Genomic DNA, 21,137 nt, shown 5'->3' with positions numbered 1-21,137 from the left:
TCTGGGTCATTCTAACCCACCCGCCCACTTTAGAGGTCATCTATGTAAGTAATGGTGATACTGTATCTGAATCACATGCTCAACCAGAGGTGTGCTGAAGTCAAATTTGTCCCAGGAGCCAGCCGCCGGATGCTGAAAGCGATCGAAAACCTAATAATGAAATATTAAATAACAAAAAATGTAAATATTCAAACTAGGTTAATCATGATAGATCGATTGTTTCAAAGTTTCCCAAAAAAAAAATCGAATACCGGAATGTTACAAATTGAATGTAATGTTTCGTGCGAATGTAGTTTCTAGTGTGGATATCAAAGGGACACTTGTAAAAACTGCATCAAAGTGCAACGAAAAATAATTACCTTGAGAAAGTGTTTAAAGGTTTCATCGTGCAAACCAATATAAGAAATTTTGAGCCGTTCTATTTCATTCTAGCCTGTCAAGGGGCGGCTCAAACCAAAATATTTACCCACGTACATATTTTGGTTTGTACCCATTACCCATTTTATCGATAAACTCGATCAGGGTATCGATGGCATTGCTAGCAAATGCGCAGATGACGTGAAACAAATGGGGGTAATCGGGAATCAAAACGATAGGGAGTTGCTCCTTGACCAACTTAAACAGGATTAGAGAATGGAGCATGACGTTTAGCGTTGACAAGTGCATGTTCGCTCATTTTGGTTCCAACAACCCACGGTTCTCTTACGAGTTGAATGGTGTCACTATCTCGGATGCAACTAGGATCACCGATTTGGGAATTCTCATTAGGTTTTCTGGACATTGTTCAGCGGTGGTCAAAAAAGCGAATAGGATGCTTGGTCTCATTTTCAAAAAGGTCTCTTTGCATCCTCCTAAAGTCATTCTTCCGCTTTTCCGAGGCTGTTTGTCCTGGACTGGAGTATGCTGTAAGGTTTTGGAGACCATATACCTACAGAGGGACATAGCCTTGGTTGAAGGGGTGCAGAGAAGAACTACGCGTGTCCTTGTTAGCACAGGGGGCTTGAGTTATGACGAGAGACTTCATTTTTTGAATATGTTTACATTGGATGAACACAAGTGTCGGGGAGATATGATCAAAGTGTTCAAAATTTTCAACAGGATGGACCATGAATTATTAGTACACCGTCAATCAACTGCTTTTACAAGGGGACACCAGTATCGGTTGGTAAGGGACAATACTAGCTTATGGTGTCGCAGGGAAATTTTCTCTAATAGGGTTGTTAATAAATGGAATAACTTCCCCCGGAGGTAGTAAATTCTAACACAATTGACACGTTTAAAAAGAAATACGATGAACATGTTGGGATAAATCGAGAAGCTATCCATTCTTAGAATAAGACAACCATAAGTATTATTTATGGGCATTGTATAATATTTTATCATGTATATATATTGCTTGTAATTGCATTTCTAATTGGGTTGCTGTGTTTTTGAAGTGTATGACATACACATTTGTTGTGGCCATCTTTTCTCAGCCACTTCGTTGGGCATTTTGCCTATTATGGCGTTGTTTTTGTAGGACCTATTTTTGGTGCCCATTGCTTCCCCTCCCTACACTTTATCCGTGCGAGCAATTAAGAAAACATTTTATTTTATTTTTTTCGCCTTTCCAGCTTGGATTTGACACTTCTCCTAGAGTGGACAGAAATTACTGCATTTTCCTTAATTTGTTTTTGGCTAGTATATAAAAAATTTTTTCTCGAGCCCTTTCATCCCGGATTTGGCGCCACTTCTACAGCAGCCATGGCAGCAAATCAGTTCAATAAGTGAAAAGGGACTTGGCACCTTGGATGAGGGTGGGCTACAGAAAGGGAAGATTGTCAAAAGGTGAGGGAGCAAAGTGCACATCTGAAGAGTACTTAGCTTTTCATCCATTAAAAATTTCTGGTTTTTGTCATGCTAAATCTAGTTTTGATATAACTACATTCATCCTATCAAAATTTTTATCCCTAATAATTTTTTTCAATAATTCGATCAAAAAAATAGCCTAAACTTTTTAACTGAATTATATCGAGAAACAACATTGTCATCATCTACCACATAATTTATGTTGTTGACATCTTTTCTAAATCTGCTTTGTTAACACCATCAGAAAATGAGCTTTAAAGTATTTTTTCGCAGTGAAAAATTGTAACTGATTAGTTCAGTGATTCCGAAAGTGTGTGTCGCGGCTCTTGGGGGCGTCGCGGTGAGCTGTCGATTTGATATGTGCCAGTTCGGTGCTTTGAAGACCACAGTTCTTTTTTCTTTGTTGGACTATTATGGGAAGCCGCGGAGACAGACGTTGACTACAGCTATGGCGCCGCGGGTGACAAAGGTTAAAGAATCACTGCGATTAGTTGATTAATAATAAAATTCAATTGGGTAGATACATTGCCCCTGTAAAGTGATTCACTGCATTGCATTTTTGTATCTTATACAGAAAGTAGCAAGAGCTACCAACAATTCCATCAACACGTTAAGTGATCATATGGTGCCCAAAAACCGATGTCGTCATACGCCCTTAGAAGAATAACAACAAGTGACGAAGTTAAAACTAAATTGAAGACGATTTTCAGCGAAATATAAAAAAAATACCGTTGTAGTGACTTCAAAATCTCTTAAAAAATATCGTTATAGAGGGATTTATCGTAGTAGAGTAGAGGATATTGTTGTACGGAGGAGTTTTATACTGAAACTATAGGCAATTCCAAACAAGATTTGAAAAAAAAAAGTTGTAGAGGCATTCATCGTTATATTGAGTATCGTTGCACCGCCGTTTGGCTGTATATTAATTGCGTAATGAAAATGATCAAAAGCTGCTTATGTTGAAATGTACGTATTTGAAAAAGAAAAATGTCAATTCCTTCCATGCAACATAAAAACCAATACACTTTCCGGTTTTCCCTATCAGGAAAGAAACTTCACAACCCTGACCAAGTATTGTTCTGATAATTCATCATTACGGCAATCAAATGTCGGTAAACAACATTTGAATATTAAAAAAACGTTCCAATCACACAATCAACGTAATTTGGTAAGAAAACAGATAGTTTCAGTGATATGTAAGGCACAATAAGCATTCCATTTTTGCAATTCTTATTCTTTACTTCTTGAAACACTACTAAAAATAAGTGATGCCAAAAGATCTAAGCATGCAGAACAGCGTTTTGAAATATGACTAGAATCTCCCAATAAAGAACGATTTCAGATATGAACTGCCCATCGGAAATTGAGATTCATAGAAAGCCGTCACACATGGCTTCTCAGCCAACAGAAAGATATCTTTCACATTGCATACATTATTTATCATTGAAAATGCAACAGCAACCTGATGACAATCGTTAACATATGATTCGAATAACAAATAGTGCAATGCGATGAACGGTTAGATAAGGAATTCTGAAAGCGCATATAAATCATTCATAAAACGAAAATTTTCGACAAGAATTTAATCGAAATCGGATGATAGATTGTATTAGCTACTCGATCACACACATACTGCAATTCTATTGTTCAAGCAATGGTAAGTAAATTGCGCCAAAAAAAATCAAAATTTATGTAGTTACTGGAAATGTGCATAACTATAACAAAAATAATAGGTAGAATAAAAATGCGGTTATATACCAATGGGGGGAAAAAAACTTGGATTAAAACTTTCCTTTTTTGAAATTAATCTTGAGCCGACTAATTGGTCCAGAATGAACCTCAGAGCTCTGCCACCGGACTTATCCCGTTGCCGAGATCTCTTCCAGCCCAGTTTCGTAGCAGAGTCTGGAACACTTTATTATTAAGCCAAGGAAAAAAAATACAAACATATAGGCCTATATATAAATATACAAACATACAAAAAGTATAATCCTCAAATCAGAATGTTTTGCATTGTTCTGGAATAAGCCCTCGGCTGACTGGAAATATTAAGGAGGTAAAAATCAACATAATGGTATTTTATCTAAACTTTTCTTAAAATTCTTCGAGACTGTTCTACGACGTAAGTCACAGATTCCGGCATATTCTGCTTTGGGAAGTATAACAATATATTTCCCTGGACATTGGGTACTGTAACCTACAGTTGGTTCTGTAACAGGGGTTGATTGGTTCTGTAACAGGGGTTGATTGGTTCTGTAACAGGGGTTGATTGGTTCTGTAACAGGATATGCCGATTTAAATCAGCTAGATTTAAAAAAAATCATTGATTTAAATCACAAAATTTAAATTTTGTTTTTTCTTTACATAAATTCAATGATATTGAAATAAATGTAACCTGGTACGGTTAGCATGTTACCGATATGTGATAATGTTTGTGATTAAAAGAAGTATAGCAGATCTTTGGGGTGAATATTGACTTGAACTTAATCCCTAGATACAGTGCAGAAAGAAAGCTGCTCTATTTCTAGATTTTGCGCATGGAAAACATTGAAGAAAAATATAGGGAGCTAAACTGCACTATATGCAGTGCATTGCAATGTGGCACTAGGGTTCCCATGATTAAAAAAAACAGAGGAATAATTTTCTGTATAAAGCCTTAGCTTAATTGCTGATTCAAAATAACAGATGATGTTATACCAACATATATATCATTAGGCTTTCGACTTTACTTTTCGTATTAAAATTTTGAGTTTGCTCGTTTTTTTTTTACCAAAGCTCATTAAATCTGTGATAGAATAAAAATGTGTAAACTATTAAGCAACAGCATGCAAATCGGAAACACATCCATTCACTGTGCATGAAACAATCTTGCCAATAGAATTTGTTTTATTTAGTTGATGCTGAATGGCCTTTTGATTGTGCATCAAGTGAATCGAGATATCTGCATCAGATGTGTGATACTGAGTTGCCATCAGGCATTCACATTAATGGGGGGGGGGGGGCCTCAAACAAAAAAAAATGTTAATCCGTGAAGTTAATTTGAGCTTAATGACCTTTCATGTTACTTACATAAACACAGATTTTTGGTGTTCGTATTTTTTTTGCTTATACTTCATTTGTAGTTTATTCATTAAAGGTTTGTTAATGCAAAGGTTTTAACAGCTGGTTGATGAAAAGATATATTTTAGAAAGAAAAAACTCAACTGCTCCTGCGGGAATCGAACCCACGTCCTTTCACTTTCCGGGTGAACGCCCTAGACCACTAGACTACAGAGGCAACGAATTTCTAAATATTTCTTTGGAGCTCGTGATTGAGAAGGAGCTCGAAAGATTTAGAAATTCGTTGCCTCTGTAGTCTAGTGGTCTAGGGCGTTCACCCGGAAAGTGAAAGGACGTGGGTTCGATTCCCGCAGGGGCAGTTGAGTTTTCTCTTTCTAAAATATATCTTCGCATCAGCCAGCTGTTAAAAACCTTTGTATGGATAGCGGAGAGTGACATCATCCTCGGATATTCATTAATGCTTAATTAAATTTGAGCGATTAGGAGAAAAAAAGCAGTTAGGTGATATGAAAATATGCATTCTTAATGATTAACAAGATTTGTTTTAATTAATAAGTAGTCAGTTAATTTTAATTTAAAAAAATCCGATTTTCTTTTTTAAATCATGATTTTTTTCATACCCTGATCTGTAATCCATCAAAAAATTTAAAAAAATACCGTTTTCTCTAGCCAATATTTAGCTTGAATGATGGAAATGAAATACAAACACGTCGATGTTTGTATGTACAGTCAGCCTACTTGATAATGCGTATGAATAAAAAAACCCATGAATAACGTAAATGTGAATGAATTATTAATATTTCATTCAAAACAAAAGCATAATGACAGATAAAGGCAGAACATAATTTCATAATTTCTAATACACCAATACATGAGTGTTTATAGAACAGGAACACTATGTTTTTATAAGATGACAAAGATTTATATCTGGCTAACATAAAAAGAGTTAAAAATATTCGTAAACGGCATGACGCATCATCATCTCCCAATGTTCAACAAAAGTGAGCACACGTAGCCCTATCGGAAACTTAAATTGTCTTAAAATTAAGAAAACAAAAATACTAATACAAAGATAGATCGGTTCACCCGAGAATTTATATAAAAATACTAAAGTCGTACGAATCCTTCGAAATAGACACGATGAAAGCAAAGATATATTCTTAATTTAGATTTTTTTTTTTGACGTACCTTAAAGAAAAGGACATTAGATCCAAACTACACTGTAACACGAAACCAAAATCTAACAGGAGTGACATGATCTATGGATACACAACGACGATACGCGAGTAACTTGTTGGGAAAAAGGTCGAAGTCCTCAAACATTTATAAACATCCCTGACACGCAGGTCACCTTTTGTTTCGCGTGTTTCATTCAATAATTTAACCTTTTTTCCATGAAAGTATCATTTTCCCACGCATGCAAACAGGAAAGAGGAAGGTGTACAATAAACGGAAAAAAAATCATGCCAACACTTAGCACTGAAAATTCTATGAATTTCTATACACTAGCCATGGATACATATGCAGTATTATTCACCGGTACAATTTTTTCGAAAAAAAAGGAAGGAGAGGAACACGAACTAACATTCTTTTTCAAATAGAATGTTGTTGGCTATGCGGATATAAGTTTGAGTAATAATGCACAGGAAGAATGTAATATCTATTTATCAGAATCAAGCGAATATGATCATGATTAATTTATATCAGTGTTACTGTTTATGATGAATTTGCCCCAGTGTGAATTGCAAAAAAAATTTTATTTTGTTTGTTCGCGTTGTGGTTCTTTTCAAGTTCAAGCGTACATAACAAGGATACATGCATTTTCCCCTAAACTGCATAATATTTCTCTCATTAGAGAAGAAAGACATTTATAAATCGAGTTCTGCTAGAAATTCTCGTAAACCTAATTTAGGTGGGAATGTATGCGTCAGAATATACCATATAATTCCTGTACAAACAACTAATTGAGAAGCAAAGTAAGTGGGGATTTTTGGACATTCGAGCATATCTTAATACCCGGACTATCTTTTAGATGAAGATAGTTTGAAGAAGCAAATAGAGTATGGTTGTAGATTCAGGCAGAAATTAACCCAGTATTCAGACAGAATACACGACACGAACCTTATGACAGAGTTGTTATTATACGGGTCGACGTGGTATGCAAGTTTCACATATGTGAGAAAAATCACACATTGGTACACGAACCATTTTCAAAATTGAAGTGCGAAAGCAATTTCATCGAAACACAAACAAACGAATTCAGCTATCTGTTCGACAATAAATTTCCATCGCGATCGGAAATATGTTTTTCTGGCGCATGTCCTGAGATTTCTTAGTCCAAAAACTTCCGTGTCAAATAGAAACCTCTTGAATAAAGTTGAGAGTACCGCACAGTGGTTGTCATTCATTATCTTGGACTAATCTGGGGAGGAGAGGTTTCTTACAAATTACATTTCCCCACACTTCACTCATTGACAATTCACAAATATGGAAATATAGTGCAGAGAGTGAATCATTACGGAACACGGCATTTTGAAATATTCACTGTTAATGATTACGGAAGGAGGGGAAATAAGGGGCTCTGACCTCATTTTTTTCTCCCACACGCCAAATTTGATGTGAAAAGTTTCCCACTAGAGCTCTCTTTAATAAGAATGGTTGTCTGCAGTGTGAGGTCGTGCGATATCGTCCGCTGCTTCAAGCACAAGGAACCCCAATAAAACAAGTATTCACTCACAGTTAGTCAAGGTTAACGAATGAGTCTTGAAGCACAGCTGCTCTTTATTATAAAGTCTTTTTTTCCTTTTTCCTCTGAAACCGTTCATTCATTAGAAGAGGTTATCCTCCATCTTCACATTACCTTCGTTAAATTGACTAAGTACCATGAGCAACATCGTTTGCCTACGTTATTTGTCACAAGTGCGGTGAATAGCGAATTTAAAAAAAATCAATCAAGGAAAGCTTATCTAAAAACATCTGTTAACCAACCTAACTGGGACTACAGGTCAGCCGGTTGAGAGAAAACCTCGGTTAAACGAGAGGGATTGAAACTAGAACAAAGTTATTCACATTTGTATTGTATACTGCAGCGGTTTTCAACCGGTGCTCCGCAGAGCCCTTGGGGCTCCTTGTGCACTTCCCTGGGTCTCCGCGGCAACTCGACGATAATAAAATAAATCAAAATAAATTTGATAAACAAACAAAAAAAAGTGTCCTAAAGGGCTCCGCCATAGAAATTATACACTGTCAGAAAAGGTTGAGAACCGCTGGTATACTGAATCTGTTGTGCACTTCATGGAGAAGATATTGAATTATACGAGATTGAAAGATTACTAACAGCACTGGTTCTCAGTTTGAGCCACATCCTTTCCCCGTGGACCTGGGAAAATTCTGGAGGGGGGAAATTAAAATGGAAAGGGGCCGTGGTAAAGGAAGGCACAGAGAGCTGTATAAAAAATACGTGTACATATATATACAGGCTGTCTCAAATTGTTTGCACAGCGGATATCTCTGTACCCGTTGACTTTACAAACATACTTTCAATTAAAAAAAGTTTTCAAACGACGTGCAGTAACTTAAAATCTGAAAATAAATTTTAGGGATCGTACACATAAGAAAATGAGGGAATTCACTTCTTATACAGGTCCCGTGTGCTCAAAAACCAAATTAGAAAGTTGTTGCTCCTGTCTCTCCTGATACCAACAAAAAAATTCCACGTTTCTAAGAGCAATATTCACTGAGATATTTGAATTCGAAAAACGGAGGAAAGTTGCAAAAAACAGCGTTAAATGCGGATAAAACGGATTTTCTGCGTTTAACTCTGTTTTTCCCTTTTTTTGTACGAAAAGATTGTTTAAGAGGGTTTTGCAGTATTACGAACACTGTGTTGGTCGAGTGGTCATAGTGACGGACTCGCATCGTAAGGACCCGGGTTCGAACCCACCGTCGCCACAGTGGTGGTCGGTTGAAGTTGGTTTTCTGTGGCTCCCAACTTTGAGGAGCGAATGCGAACCAATCTCCCCGTTGAAAAGTCTCGCCACAGAGAGCAACAGGCTCACAACGATACAATTATTCAATCATCACACTTAACTCATCGTTAAAAAAATTGATCTCAGTTGGCAACACTACACATAACCAGCATTACACAGAAGCAAGCTTCGCGTTAGATGTTAAACATCAGTTAATGAATTGATTACCCGTATTTGAACTCCTATCATGAAACAAACTTTTCTAAGAAGCGGGACAGAGAAAACTGGTTTTGCTTAGGAACTGTATTACTTTGTATATTTCATACTAGTTAAATACTGTAATTTATTCATTCATTAGTTATTACTCTTTTAATACTGATAATGTGAAACTCGTATCAGCTCCGTGTAAGCTAAGGTTGAAGGAAATGAAAATTAATCAATTATACTCAACGAATGAAATAATATGTGAAAAAAAGTGCAATGACATGAGCGGGATTGTATTGAACAGTTAGATGAAACGAGGAAAACACTTACATCACATTAAAGGTAATTTTGATGGATAATGTGCTGCTTTGAGGTGAATTATATACCGTATATATCCTCTTATCATAAACTAATACATAATAACGACATTCTCGGATAGAAAAAATGCTGCTTCGATTCGTTGAACTGGATTAGATGTAATTTCGAATCACCGAGATTTCATGAGACTTATAGAGAAAACGATTTTTAATATCTGGCTCATAAGCTTATTATGAAATACTTTCGGTCCTGCTTTTCTCACATAAACAAATAAAAAATATACTCTTGACCACTGTTTACAACGCAAAAATATTAATTAAGACACATACTAATAGTATCATATGTAACCTCTAGAAAAAATATTTTACATAAATTTAGCGAAACCATTTACTTTTTGAGGAATAACAAAAAGTTACAGTGTTACGAGCACTTATTATAAATACGAGTATAAAAATTGAAGAATACTCGTTCAAGACGTTTGCTGCAGTTGATAATTATTCCAGCTAAAGACGCTATTTTATACGGCCGCGTTTCTTAAAAAGGGATTCCACGAGAAATATGAAAGCAAAATAGTTGCAATAATTCCTCTTATGTTCTAGAAATTATTTTCATCGTAGAGGTTTCTTTGAACATGGATATTACGAGTATTTTTAGGTTCCTGCATGGTTGAAAAGTTTGAGTAACACGGTCGCACTCTACATATTTCAGTGGGAAATTCTATTTCAGTGGCAGAAATGGGACTTGGGAACTGATTCCATAGCGAGCTGAGCTCAAACGATAACAATTCAACAGGGTAGGGGAAAAAAGATAAAATATAATGTATGGTAAATAGGATTCACCTTCTTCGGAGTCACTGTCCGATCTGCAGCCATCCGAAGATACCACGGCGGAAAGACGTGATGAGTCAGAGCCGGTATCAGACTCGCTCTCTTCAACCAAAGCTGACCAAAAAGCTGGAGGAAGATGATAAAGCACTGGTGAAATATGCCTATGTGCACGGTGAGACATCTTCAAATTGCACGCTACATCCCAAGTGAAGGTACTCCCAAAATAAAGTGTAATGGTAATTCCAATTTTTTCTTTTTTTCAAACTTCAAGGCCTTTGAAGTCAGAGAAAACAGGCACACCTTATTATCCAAACGGCACTCACACACACACTTTTTATTATTATTTCTTCCTTTTACAAGGCAGGAAGCATGTGAGACGACCTCAAAAACAGTGACAGTTCCAACTTAGGATGCATCCCTTCCGCTGCGATGTCACTCAAACCACAGCCAGCTAAAAATTGAAAGGTTCAAGTTCTGGGACAACATCTGAGAAGCGTCCGTCATCAACGTTTTAAATCCAGAGGCAATCAGCTGCTTCGGCAAGAGAAGGCTCATTGGATGAACATACCTCTGTTGTGATGCACAAAGTGAGAAAGCGGGGTTACTTCTTACTTCACTTGGAAAAGAGAGTTGTCGGCATAAACCATAAAAGAGGCCGCGATATCGCCAAGCTTTATACGATTCGTGCCAAACAAAACTTTTTCCACCCATAGCAGAGCGTAATAGCGATAAAACAAAAGAAGCCAACACAGTTTGAGAGAGAGCAGCTCTTTAATATTAAAAAAATAATTTCCGTGCAACAGTCACATGTAATTTCATTCTTTTTGTTGTTGTTGTTATGGATCAAATGTGAACACAATCAACTTACATAGTATTATAGTTCGTATAGAGTTTTCGGAGTAACAGTAAATTTTATAGGGATATCACTTGCTCTCCTGTTAAATTTTGAAAATGCATGTTTTTGCTAAATTTTCTGCTAACGAAAAATATGTTCCGAAAAAAAAAATTCGCTATTTAAATTCAGGAATATCGCGTTCCAATGAATTAAGCGAAACAGAAATTTATAAATTTTTTTATTATTCGCAAATACGTAATAGAGCCATTTTATGTTGCGAAATATTTCGAAATATACGTCTCTTACTTGTGTGTTTTGTTGTCTGTACTGGCACATGCCTCTAGATTAGTGTTCTTCAACCGCCAGTCCGTGGAAATTTCCTGCCTATCTGCAAAACATTTTGTTCAGTTCATGTAGCCTCAACATAATTTTAGATTTGATAAGTAAAATATCGTCTCCATGTTGGTTTTTATATCCTCCTATTTATTTATTCATTATTATTGCCGTTCCGCAAGTTATGTCTCGCATTCCCGCTCGTCCGCAGGTATAAAAAGACTGTAGAATACTATTCTGGATCAGTGTTTCACAAATTGAGCGATATGGAAGACAATGGAACGGATTAGGGAAGAACTGTGAAGTTACAGTATGGGCTCTTATACAGTTTGCCTTAAAACAGACGATGGGAACATTTTTGTTTTCTTGAAGAGGTGACGAAATAAATAAGTTTGGAAAACAGAACTTTATCTGGTAAATACGTCTATTTTCTTGAAACTCATCGTGCATTTTTTCCCGATGAAGCATAGGAGCCGGAATCTGTGGGGTCAGCCCCCTCCCCCGATAATTAATGCATGTACAATGCAACCGCACTCTTCCTCCCCCTCCTACGTAATAACTCGAGTCTCGTATATAAGGGACGACTGGCAACGTTCAGCCCCCTCCCCATGTTATATTTCATTCGTATTTCGACGCCTCTGCTCTCAAATAAATAAGATTAGATTAAGTTGAATATACGAAAAAAAACCTTGAAAATATATTCAAAATCGTTCCCTCAATGCGCACAAACAAGGGTGTACTCGCAATTTTACATCAACACACAAATACAAATACAACGCCACAACAGGCAAAATGCCCAACGAGGTGGCTGATAAAAAAGATGCCAATAAAAATATGGATGTCATATATTTAAAAAAAAAACAGCAACCCAATTAAAAATGCAATTAACACAAATTATAAACAATATATATACACGTCATGATAAATTTTATAAGCCCATATATGGAAAATATATAATAATGAAATCGAAATTGGTAAACAATGGATATCACGCCATTTATTGTATCAAATGCCAAATACGAGAATTAAGTTGCCAAATGAGGAAAAATCTTTTTCATCCCAGAAGGGGAACTTGCTGGAGGGCATTTTTAGGCATATTAGAGAACTGAGTACCACGTGGTTACTTATTCCCATCTCGTTTTTCTTTCCACCAATGGCACAAAGAGCTATCAGCAAAAAAAAAAAGGCTCTCTTTCTTCAAAGAGATTCATATGAGAGAAAAAAAACTGACCTCACTGTTTATCGTAGAGGGTATTTCTCTCACAAACTCACTTGATCAAGACTTTTTCTCATCAACTCTTCTTTTTGTTCTTAAGAAATCTGCTGAAGTGGAGCACGATGAAAAATAAATACCTACCCAAAAATAAAAATTTCTAGACTCTAGTCCAGTAGCTTATGCTACATAGAAACGACCAGACTTGAAGGTAGAACGACCTCTCTTCTCGAATCTACCCTCCTACATCAAAAACCGGAGTAGTACTGAGAAATAAACAGCACTTTCAAGGCCACTAATTCTAGTAGGTAGACGAACGGGGGATCGTCGTGTGCGTGAACAAGAAGCTGGGAAAAAACACAGGTGTGCAGTCAGATGAAAACACAATAAAATTTCCTTTTCTTGTTGGAGAAAAAAAAATTCTATAAAGGATTATGGATGTGCGAAGACAATTCGCCGCAACTATCTTCAACCCAGCAGTATCCCCTGTTCGCACTATTCTCTCCCTGATTGTTGTTGATTCTTAGTTTTCAAGTTTCTCAGGCGTTAAATTCAAAAAGATGACTTGACAGGAGACTGGAGTCATGGACTGAAAATGCAGTAATACCTACACAAGAATGAAAACATACAGCTCGGCGTGAACAGACAAAAAATGAGCTCTTATTTTACTTATTTTCATTAACATACATTTTCTTTGTGAGTAACTGTATCCGAATCTATTTAAAAGCGCTCGACTCTTAATTCTTTACGATTCATTTAGCATTGTGATATGCTTGAACGCAGAAAGAGGGGGAAAAAGTGACCAAAGCAAAACAAATCTAGAAAAGCTCCATTAATCAGGGAACAGTTAAAAACAGAAAAAAAAAAGGCAAAATACACCAAATCAGAACCAAATTCACAGTCATCACACGTCGATATTTTTTTTGTCGCCTGCTTTACGTAGCCGGATAGAAGTGCCATGGGAAAATAAACATAAGATTGAAGACAAACAAAACTACTATTGATGTTCTAAACACAACTGGTTTCTTCTTAGTACTGGGCAACAAATTCATGGGAACCCAGCCAAATGATAGATATGTATAATGATCCAAGAAAGCGCGATGACATTAGGAGGCTGGTAAACATTTTCGATAGGAGAAAAAAGAATTTTCAATGTTTTCTACATTGGAAAGCTGTAGAAACGCGTGACAAACTGCCGTAACTTATATAACGGCTTGTTCCTCATGCAGAACAACCTTATTTTGTAGTGGGTCTCAAAACTGAAGATACTTCTATTGCATTTCTGAAGCATGAAAAAAGTGAATTCTATCGGAATTACAGTGTTCCGTAATATTTCCAGAAACGTTCGAATAACGAGAAATCCGTGTATTGAGAAAAAAAATTCATGGTTTCAATCAATTTCCACGACCTTCACATTTTTTTCACAAATCATTATCTTGTACTGCACGTCTACCGTCAAAGGAATGGCATAAGTAAAACAAAACTACGTTTTTTGGCAAGAATTACAAGAATTTTTAAAAATCGTTCATAAAAATACTACAAGCTTAAATTTTTAAAGCCACTTCAGCGAAGAATGCATGTCGGGGAGAGAGTGAAAAAACGAGGTATAACTGACGACCTTATTTAGGTTTTAATGTTCGTTAATTTTTAAACAGCGGTTCTAATAGAAGGCCTAAAATATCGAAGTGAACATTACAACAAAGCGCGGTGTAAGAGGGGGCTACCGTATTTGTGTATTCTCATTTACAGTCATTTCAACAAATCGAGAAATTTTTCCCTCTCTCAATCGAAGAAAGCTGAGAAAAAAGTACAGTATTTAGAGTAAATTAAAAAATATATATATGGTTGCTATCATGTTCTAATTTTCTAAATGAAAGATAAAATTTGACGTACCTATTTGTAAACGGCTTCAAAGTAACTACACTACAAACGGTATTTTCCACGCGAAAGCTCTAGTGATAACTGAGCTAAAGGGCTTCCACCCGCGTTCATCTTTAATCAACGTGTTCACGAAAAGGAGCGAAATAAAGCTGTCAACGGAGATTACCGCTCTAGTAAATCAGACTTTCCCCCTAAACTTGCCTGATTGTTGTTGGGAGGTTAGAGAAGGGATTTTCTGGAAAGTCTTATTGGGGGCTCCAGGGAACAACTTATCGACGTTTATCCATATACGACATGTAAGAGACTAAATTCGAAAAGAAATTTTATAGAACCTGACAGGGTTCCCCTATGGAAAAAGACATTCAAAAGACTGGCAAAAGACATTCAAAAAATACCCACTATTACTCATATTCGACTAACACTTATATTTGTTCTTAAAAAAAGACGCTTTCTCAAGAGATCCATGTAATCTGGCCAAGAAAATTATAGGATTTAGTTACAAACCACATCCATACCCCCACCGGGATTTGAACCCAAACCTGCAAAGCAGACTGGCACGCTAACTACTCAACTTCCGCGCAGCTTCTTTTTTTTTCAAGATATTCAATTTGAATCTTGTGTATATATCCGATTCTATGAAACAGATATTTTTACCCAACAACTAATATGTAGTGGAAAGCGGAGGCTAATGGGCCAAATTTCACAGTTTAGTTTGTTTTTTTCTTTTTAACATTTTTTAAACACATTGAATGGCAACAATCAGACTGCTGTCACTAGAGATGGGGCGAATATTCGGCTGCTATTTGGTATTCGGCCCTTTTGGGGAATATTCGGTTCGGCCCAATAATGCTTAGGTATTCGGCCGAATATCTGTGTAAATCTAAGCGCAACAAACTAATTTAAAAAAAATTATTTTAATTGGAATTTCTTGCGTAAATTAACAATTTACCGATTATATTTCATTGTGTGGTGTACACCTATCCTTTTCTGTGCAGGTTATGTCAGGGTGAATTTCTAGGATAAGTAAAACATGAAACTGAAAAGTGAAAACGGAATCCTACTGCAATAAGATAGAAGTGGGCATGAATTACACGAATTCACAAACTGAAGGATGTTCCTAGAGAAGAAATGTATTGAGCTACTGGAAGGGAAGAACATCTAGAGAGAAAAAATAAAGTCGTATAAATTTTTTTATGATGGTTGACATATTCTTAATTAGATGTAAAATTGTTACAAGTGTTGAAAAAAAATTGATTCTGTAAATACAGCGATACCTCGGCTTATGAATTTTCCAGCTAACGAAGATTTTTTCGTGATTTTTCTACTTCGGCTAACGAATACAGATTCAGCTAACGAACATTGACGATAATATGCACTGATATATAATAGCAGTATCATGAGCTGAATTTTCACACCAGCCATCATCAGAATTACTGTCACTAGAGCCCGATTAACTCATGTCCACCTCGTAATTTTTTTTTCAGATGTACCTACACTTCTTTCTTATATTCTTTGAACCATTTCATATAAAATGAAAGATTCATCAAAAATAGAAAATGCATTGAAAAAAAAAAGTAGCTTATGTTTTCAGAGCATTCATTCTTTCAGAGCAAGACTCTTAGCATCAAGCTGAACAGTCTGGGAAATCATCTTTTCCATCTGCATCATGTATCAGACACAGAAATGAGCTGACCACAATAGAAATGGATGGGGACACTTATGAACTCGATTGGGTTGTGTCAACACGAGCTTTATAGTAGGTAGACTAAAGCTGGTGTTGGTTGCGTACATTAGTGAAAAATAAAAAGATCTTTAGTGTCTATCATCTTTCTGTATATTCTCATTTATACAATTTTGAAGCTGTTAATTTTTGCCTTCAATCAGTTTTTGTCTTTTTTTACAACATTCCTTGGTGTTTTAAAAACTTATCTTTAAATTTTGGGCAAAAGCTGGAACGAATCAAACAATTTTCCATAGAAACCTATGGGAAATATCACGTTTCGGCTAACGAACGCGATTCCAGAGCGAATCATCTTCGTTAGCTTTGTTATCACTGTAATATTAAAATACAATATATCGTTAAATTAGATTGTCAGTATCATAGCAATAAAAATCTTTCAATTTTACCAGTTTTTTTAATATTTATTTCAATAATAAACTGTATAATTAAATTTCAATATCAATTTGTTGAAATTATCTCAATAATTTTATTTTCAATTAAAAACATCTATTTTATTTATAATTGTGATGAATTTTAAGAAAATTGATATTTGGCCGCCGAATATTCGGTATTCGGTCAAATCACTATTCGTCCAATGCCTAGCTGTCACCAACATAAATACAAACACAAAGGCCACAACAGGCAAATTGCCCAGGGAGGTGACTGGGAAAAGATGCCCATAGAAAAATATGGATGTCAAATATAACCAAAATACAGCAATCCAATATAAAAGCATATATCACGAAAGAAAAATTAATACTATATAATGCACTTCCCAAAAAAAATAAATTATGGTTGTCTTATCTAAGTATGGACAGCTTCTCGATTTATCCCATTATGTTTATCATGCTTCTTTTTAAACGTGTCAATTATGAATTCACGACCCCCGGAGGTAAGCTATTTCATTTATTAACAACCCTTTACCAGAGAAAAACTCCCTGCGACACCACAACGTGCAGGACGAACTAAGCCTCGGAAAAGCGGAAGAAAGACTTTAGGACAGGGGTCTTCAACCTTTGTCGAGTCGCGAGCACTGCCTATACCCATCATCAAACGAAAAGCATCTCTTACGGCAAGTTTGGCAGACTTATGAATGAAATTTACATAATTGTAATCCTTGAATACCATTTTACAGGGTGTTTGTTTAGCTGAAGCGTTATCAAGTGCTCGCGTGCACGAAATCGGACTAGTGCCGCCTTAACGCATACGCCCACCGGGGCACGGCCCGGGAGCCTCACAAAAACGAGAACTGGTTGAAATTTTCAAGAATTTGCTGTGTAGGGCCTCAAAAAAGTCACTTGGCTCAGGATGCCCATAAGACGGCCCTGAATCGGACACAAGCTTTGAGCACTCTTGGTGATTCGAGGAGCACCAGGTTGAAGATTGCTGCTTTAGGAGAACGCAGAGACCTTTTAAGAATGAAACCGAGCACTGTATTAAATTTTTTTACCACCACTGAAGCGATTCAGTTAGGATTATTAGAGAAAAAGCAGGACGAAAATTAGTTTCCCACTCTGATGAGTGGAATGACACGAATTTTGACAAAAAATACCTGAAATAAGCCAGTTTGAAAAAAAATTTGGAGATTGATTAAATAAAAGTGTAATGTATAATATTGCATATCTCGTTTTTGTGGGTATATTTTTCATATCCTCATAGATCCCCAAACATGGGGCTAATGGTACAAAAGGGTTGATGAATAAAATTGATCATCCTGCCGAAAGTAATCAAAAATCATATATATGATAGAAAAAAAAACGTGTGTATGTTCTTCAATAAAACAAAAAAATAAGTTTAAATTTCTTCATCTCACTTCAAAATAATCGTAAATTAAAATTTGCCACATTAGCCCCCCCCCCTCTTCCCCTATTTGCAAAACTGAAAAGCGTGCATTATTCAAACGTGTTTATACAAGGAAAATCATCATTGACTGCAGAGAATAAAAAGCTTGTCAATTTTATACCTCCTTAAAAAAACCTTCATTTTTTAGTGAATACATATTTTTCTGTTGGATTTTTTCTCTCTCTTAAACTTGAACCTATCGAATTAATACCAACTTTGGTTTTTTAACAAGAACTCAAAGGTTTGCGCGTAAATATGCGTAAACTAATCAAGCTAGTCAAACGGCGGATATCATAAATTTGAGAAGTTTGCAATGAAATGGAGTATTCAACAGCAAAAAAAAGTAGATAAATCTCAATTCCTCAGAACACAGGACCTTAAACGCCATAGGATCTGCACGAGTAAATGGAAAATCTTTGAAAGTAACTAATATAAATCACAAAAAATAATTTTTATTGATTTTTTAACTTTCTCATTGAAAAGTTCATTGTGTGATCATCTTACTTTACCTAACACCGTCAGAAGATTCTTCAACGTATTGATGGAATTGATATTATAAGATCCGCTCGTCAAGGCCGGAAAACTTTATTGCCATAATACAAGATAGCCGCAACACTTGCGCACACATCCCGACATCCCATTCGTAATCCGATTAAAGATTGAACGTTAATTATTTCGAAGTCCAGACCTTGCTCAGTGTTGTAAAAATAATGAGAATGGGTTCTTTCTTTGGAACAGTATCTGTGTGTGAATGAAGATAATTACTTACCTTTCATATAGTGCAGAATTAATTTTCTTCTCAATAGAATCATTCAATCTCTAGCGAATGATAAAAATAAGCACCCATCAAGTGCTTCCAAATTATTTCCGCGACGATGAGGAAAAAAAAAGGGAGGGGGCCTCCACCTAAATGCATTCGGTTTTAAAAGGTAGTCTTCGAAGAAATGCTAACGTACAAGATTCCTCGAAAGATTGGGTATATTTTTGGAGCTGATGATTACAAGGAAGAAAATTCATCTCTCTCCCCACGGGGACACAAACCCGGTCTCTCGTTTTCCAAGCGAGTGCTCTACCAACTAAGCTATGGAAACAGAATATTTCTCCCTTGGAGCGTATATACAGGGTGATTTAAAACTCACACGTACAAATCTTTAGGCGAGGTAGAAAACACAAAAACAAAACAGAATCACATAAGAATATATGACCGGAAACCCCCAACCTGAAAGCTGAAGGATAAACGAAGATGAAGAAATGACAAGTCAATAATGGGTGGAAAAACTCTTTATTTAGCAATACTTTTACACGAGGACAGAACGTGTGCACGTTAAGTTTCACAAGTGCTCAAAGTTCTTACCATCCATAGTTATGCACGCTTCAGAGCACCGTTATCCGCTGGAGGGCGTTGTTCGCCAGCGCTGTAGTTGGAATGCCACACTAGTCATTCAAGTTCAGATTGCGTACGGACAGCATGCAACAATTTACGAACGCTGAAATGGCGGACATGCACTTTGTGTATGGTGCAGTTGACGGCTACGAAAGGGCTGCGACACGGTTGTATACAGAACGTTACCCGACCAGACATGTACCACATCACCAAATGTTTGGGAATTTGCACAGTAACCTGTGTGAATACGGAACATTCTGCAGCAGCAGGCATGATACAGAGCGGCCACGAACGACACGCATACCTGCCTTGGAAGAGGAGACATTGCGTCGAGTGGAAGAATCTTCTGGTACAAGCACACACGAACTGATGATGACACACGAACCATGATATTGCAGTATCTCAATCCAGTGTGTGACACACATTACACACGAAGCATTTACATCCATATCATTTGCAACGGGTCCAGTCATTGAAGCCTCAGGATTATCCTCGACGTGTGGAATTCGCGCGCTCGTAGTTGGACAAATGCAACGAGAACCCGGCGTTTCCAACATTCATTCTGTTCACGGATGAAGCCATTTTCTCTCGTGAAGAGATCTTTAATCAACACAATGTTCATGCGTGGAGCCAAGACATGCTGCCCAACAACGGTTCTCCGTGAACGTATGGACAGGTATTACTGGTGATGACTTAATCGGACCATACCTCTTACCACCCCGACTGGATGGCCGCATTTTTCTGGAGGAGGTACTGCCGGAATTATTCTACATTGTCCGTGTTGGTTCGGCGTGCAATGTTTTTCCAAAACACGACAGGCTCCCGCTCATTTTTTCCGTGTCGCAAGTGATTACTTGAACAGTACGTTTGAGTATCGATGGATTGGGCGTGGTGGACCCGTCCCATGGCAACCACGATCGCCCGATTTATCTAGCCTGGATTTCTTCTTGTGGGGACCCTGAAAGCCATGGTCTACGAGACACTCGTTGAATCTGACACCGACTTCGTCGCAGCTGCAAACGTCCGCGAAATGCCGGGCATTTTTGAAAGGGTTAGATAATCAATGCGTCGGCGTTGTGAAGAGCGTGCATAACTGTGGATGGTAAGAACTTCGGGCACTTTTTCTGAAAACGTACACGCGTACTGTATATTTAAATAAAGAGTTTTTACACCCATTATTCGCTTGTCATTTCTGCATCTTCGTTTATCCTTCATCTGATCCTGATCAGGTTGGGGTTTCCGGTCATACATTCCTGTGTGATCCTGTTTTGTTTTCTACTTCCCCCTAAAAATTTGTACGTTGAGTTTTGAATCCCCCGTATATGTTGAACGACTCCGTACATGGACGGCGGCAGCAATCAACTAATAACTCGAGAATGACATAGGCCACCAGATGGCAACATGTATGCAGAAATGTCCTCTGAACTTGCTAATACAAAATTCCTCGAAAGACAAATTCATCTGCCCCCACGGAGACCCGAACCCCGATCTCCCGTTTGCTAAGCTATGGAATCAGATAAAATATTTCTTATCTATTTGATGGAGATTATTACAAGGAGATTATTACAAGGAAGAAAATTAATTTTCTGCCCGTGGGGGCAGAGATGAAGTTTCTTCCTTGTAATCATCATCTCCAAAAATATAACCAGTCTTTCGAGGAATCTTCTATTAACAAGTGGAGAGGACATCTCTACATAAATGCTA

General features: G+C 36.9%; 1 protein-coding gene and 1 non-coding gene across 5 annotated transcripts in view; one reads left to right on the top strand and one right to left on the bottom strand.

Annotated features, from left to right (window-relative positions):
- The window catches only part of DIP2 (disco-interacting protein 2), a 234,904-nt gene that overhangs the window by 152,284 nt on the left and 61,483 nt on the right, over positions 1 to 21,137 (bottom strand). For 2 of the 4 annotated variants that reach the window (XM_089232962.1, XM_089232963.1), the window contains exon 1: positions 10,238 to 10,501. The exons of the other annotated variants lie outside the window; for them this stretch is intronic. In XM_089232962.1, coding sequence (XP_089089088.1) covers positions 10,238 to 10,406 — 169 coding nt within the window. In that variant the 5' untranslated portion in view covers positions 10,407 to 10,501. Of the gene's footprint in view, positions 1 to 10,237; positions 10,502 to 21,137 lie in introns of those variants that run through there. 4 annotated transcript variants of the gene reach the window in all.
- TRNAS-GGA (transfer RNA serine (anticodon GGA)) lies at positions 5,193 to 5,267 on the top strand. The gene has a single exon. It is a non-coding gene; the product is annotated as a tRNA-Ser (tRNA).

This window comes from Pholcus phalangioides, unplaced genomic scaffold, assembly GCF_987345545.1.
Source record: "Pholcus phalangioides strain wild (caught in Gottingen) unplaced genomic scaffold, Ppha-v1.0 ptg000007l_1, whole genome shotgun sequence".
Taxonomy (NCBI): domain Eukaryota; kingdom Metazoa; phylum Arthropoda; class Arachnida; order Araneae; family Pholcidae; genus Pholcus; species Pholcus phalangioides.
The sequence above is the reverse complement of the archived record's forward strand: the minus strand, read 5'-3'. Positions and strand labels throughout refer to the sequence as shown.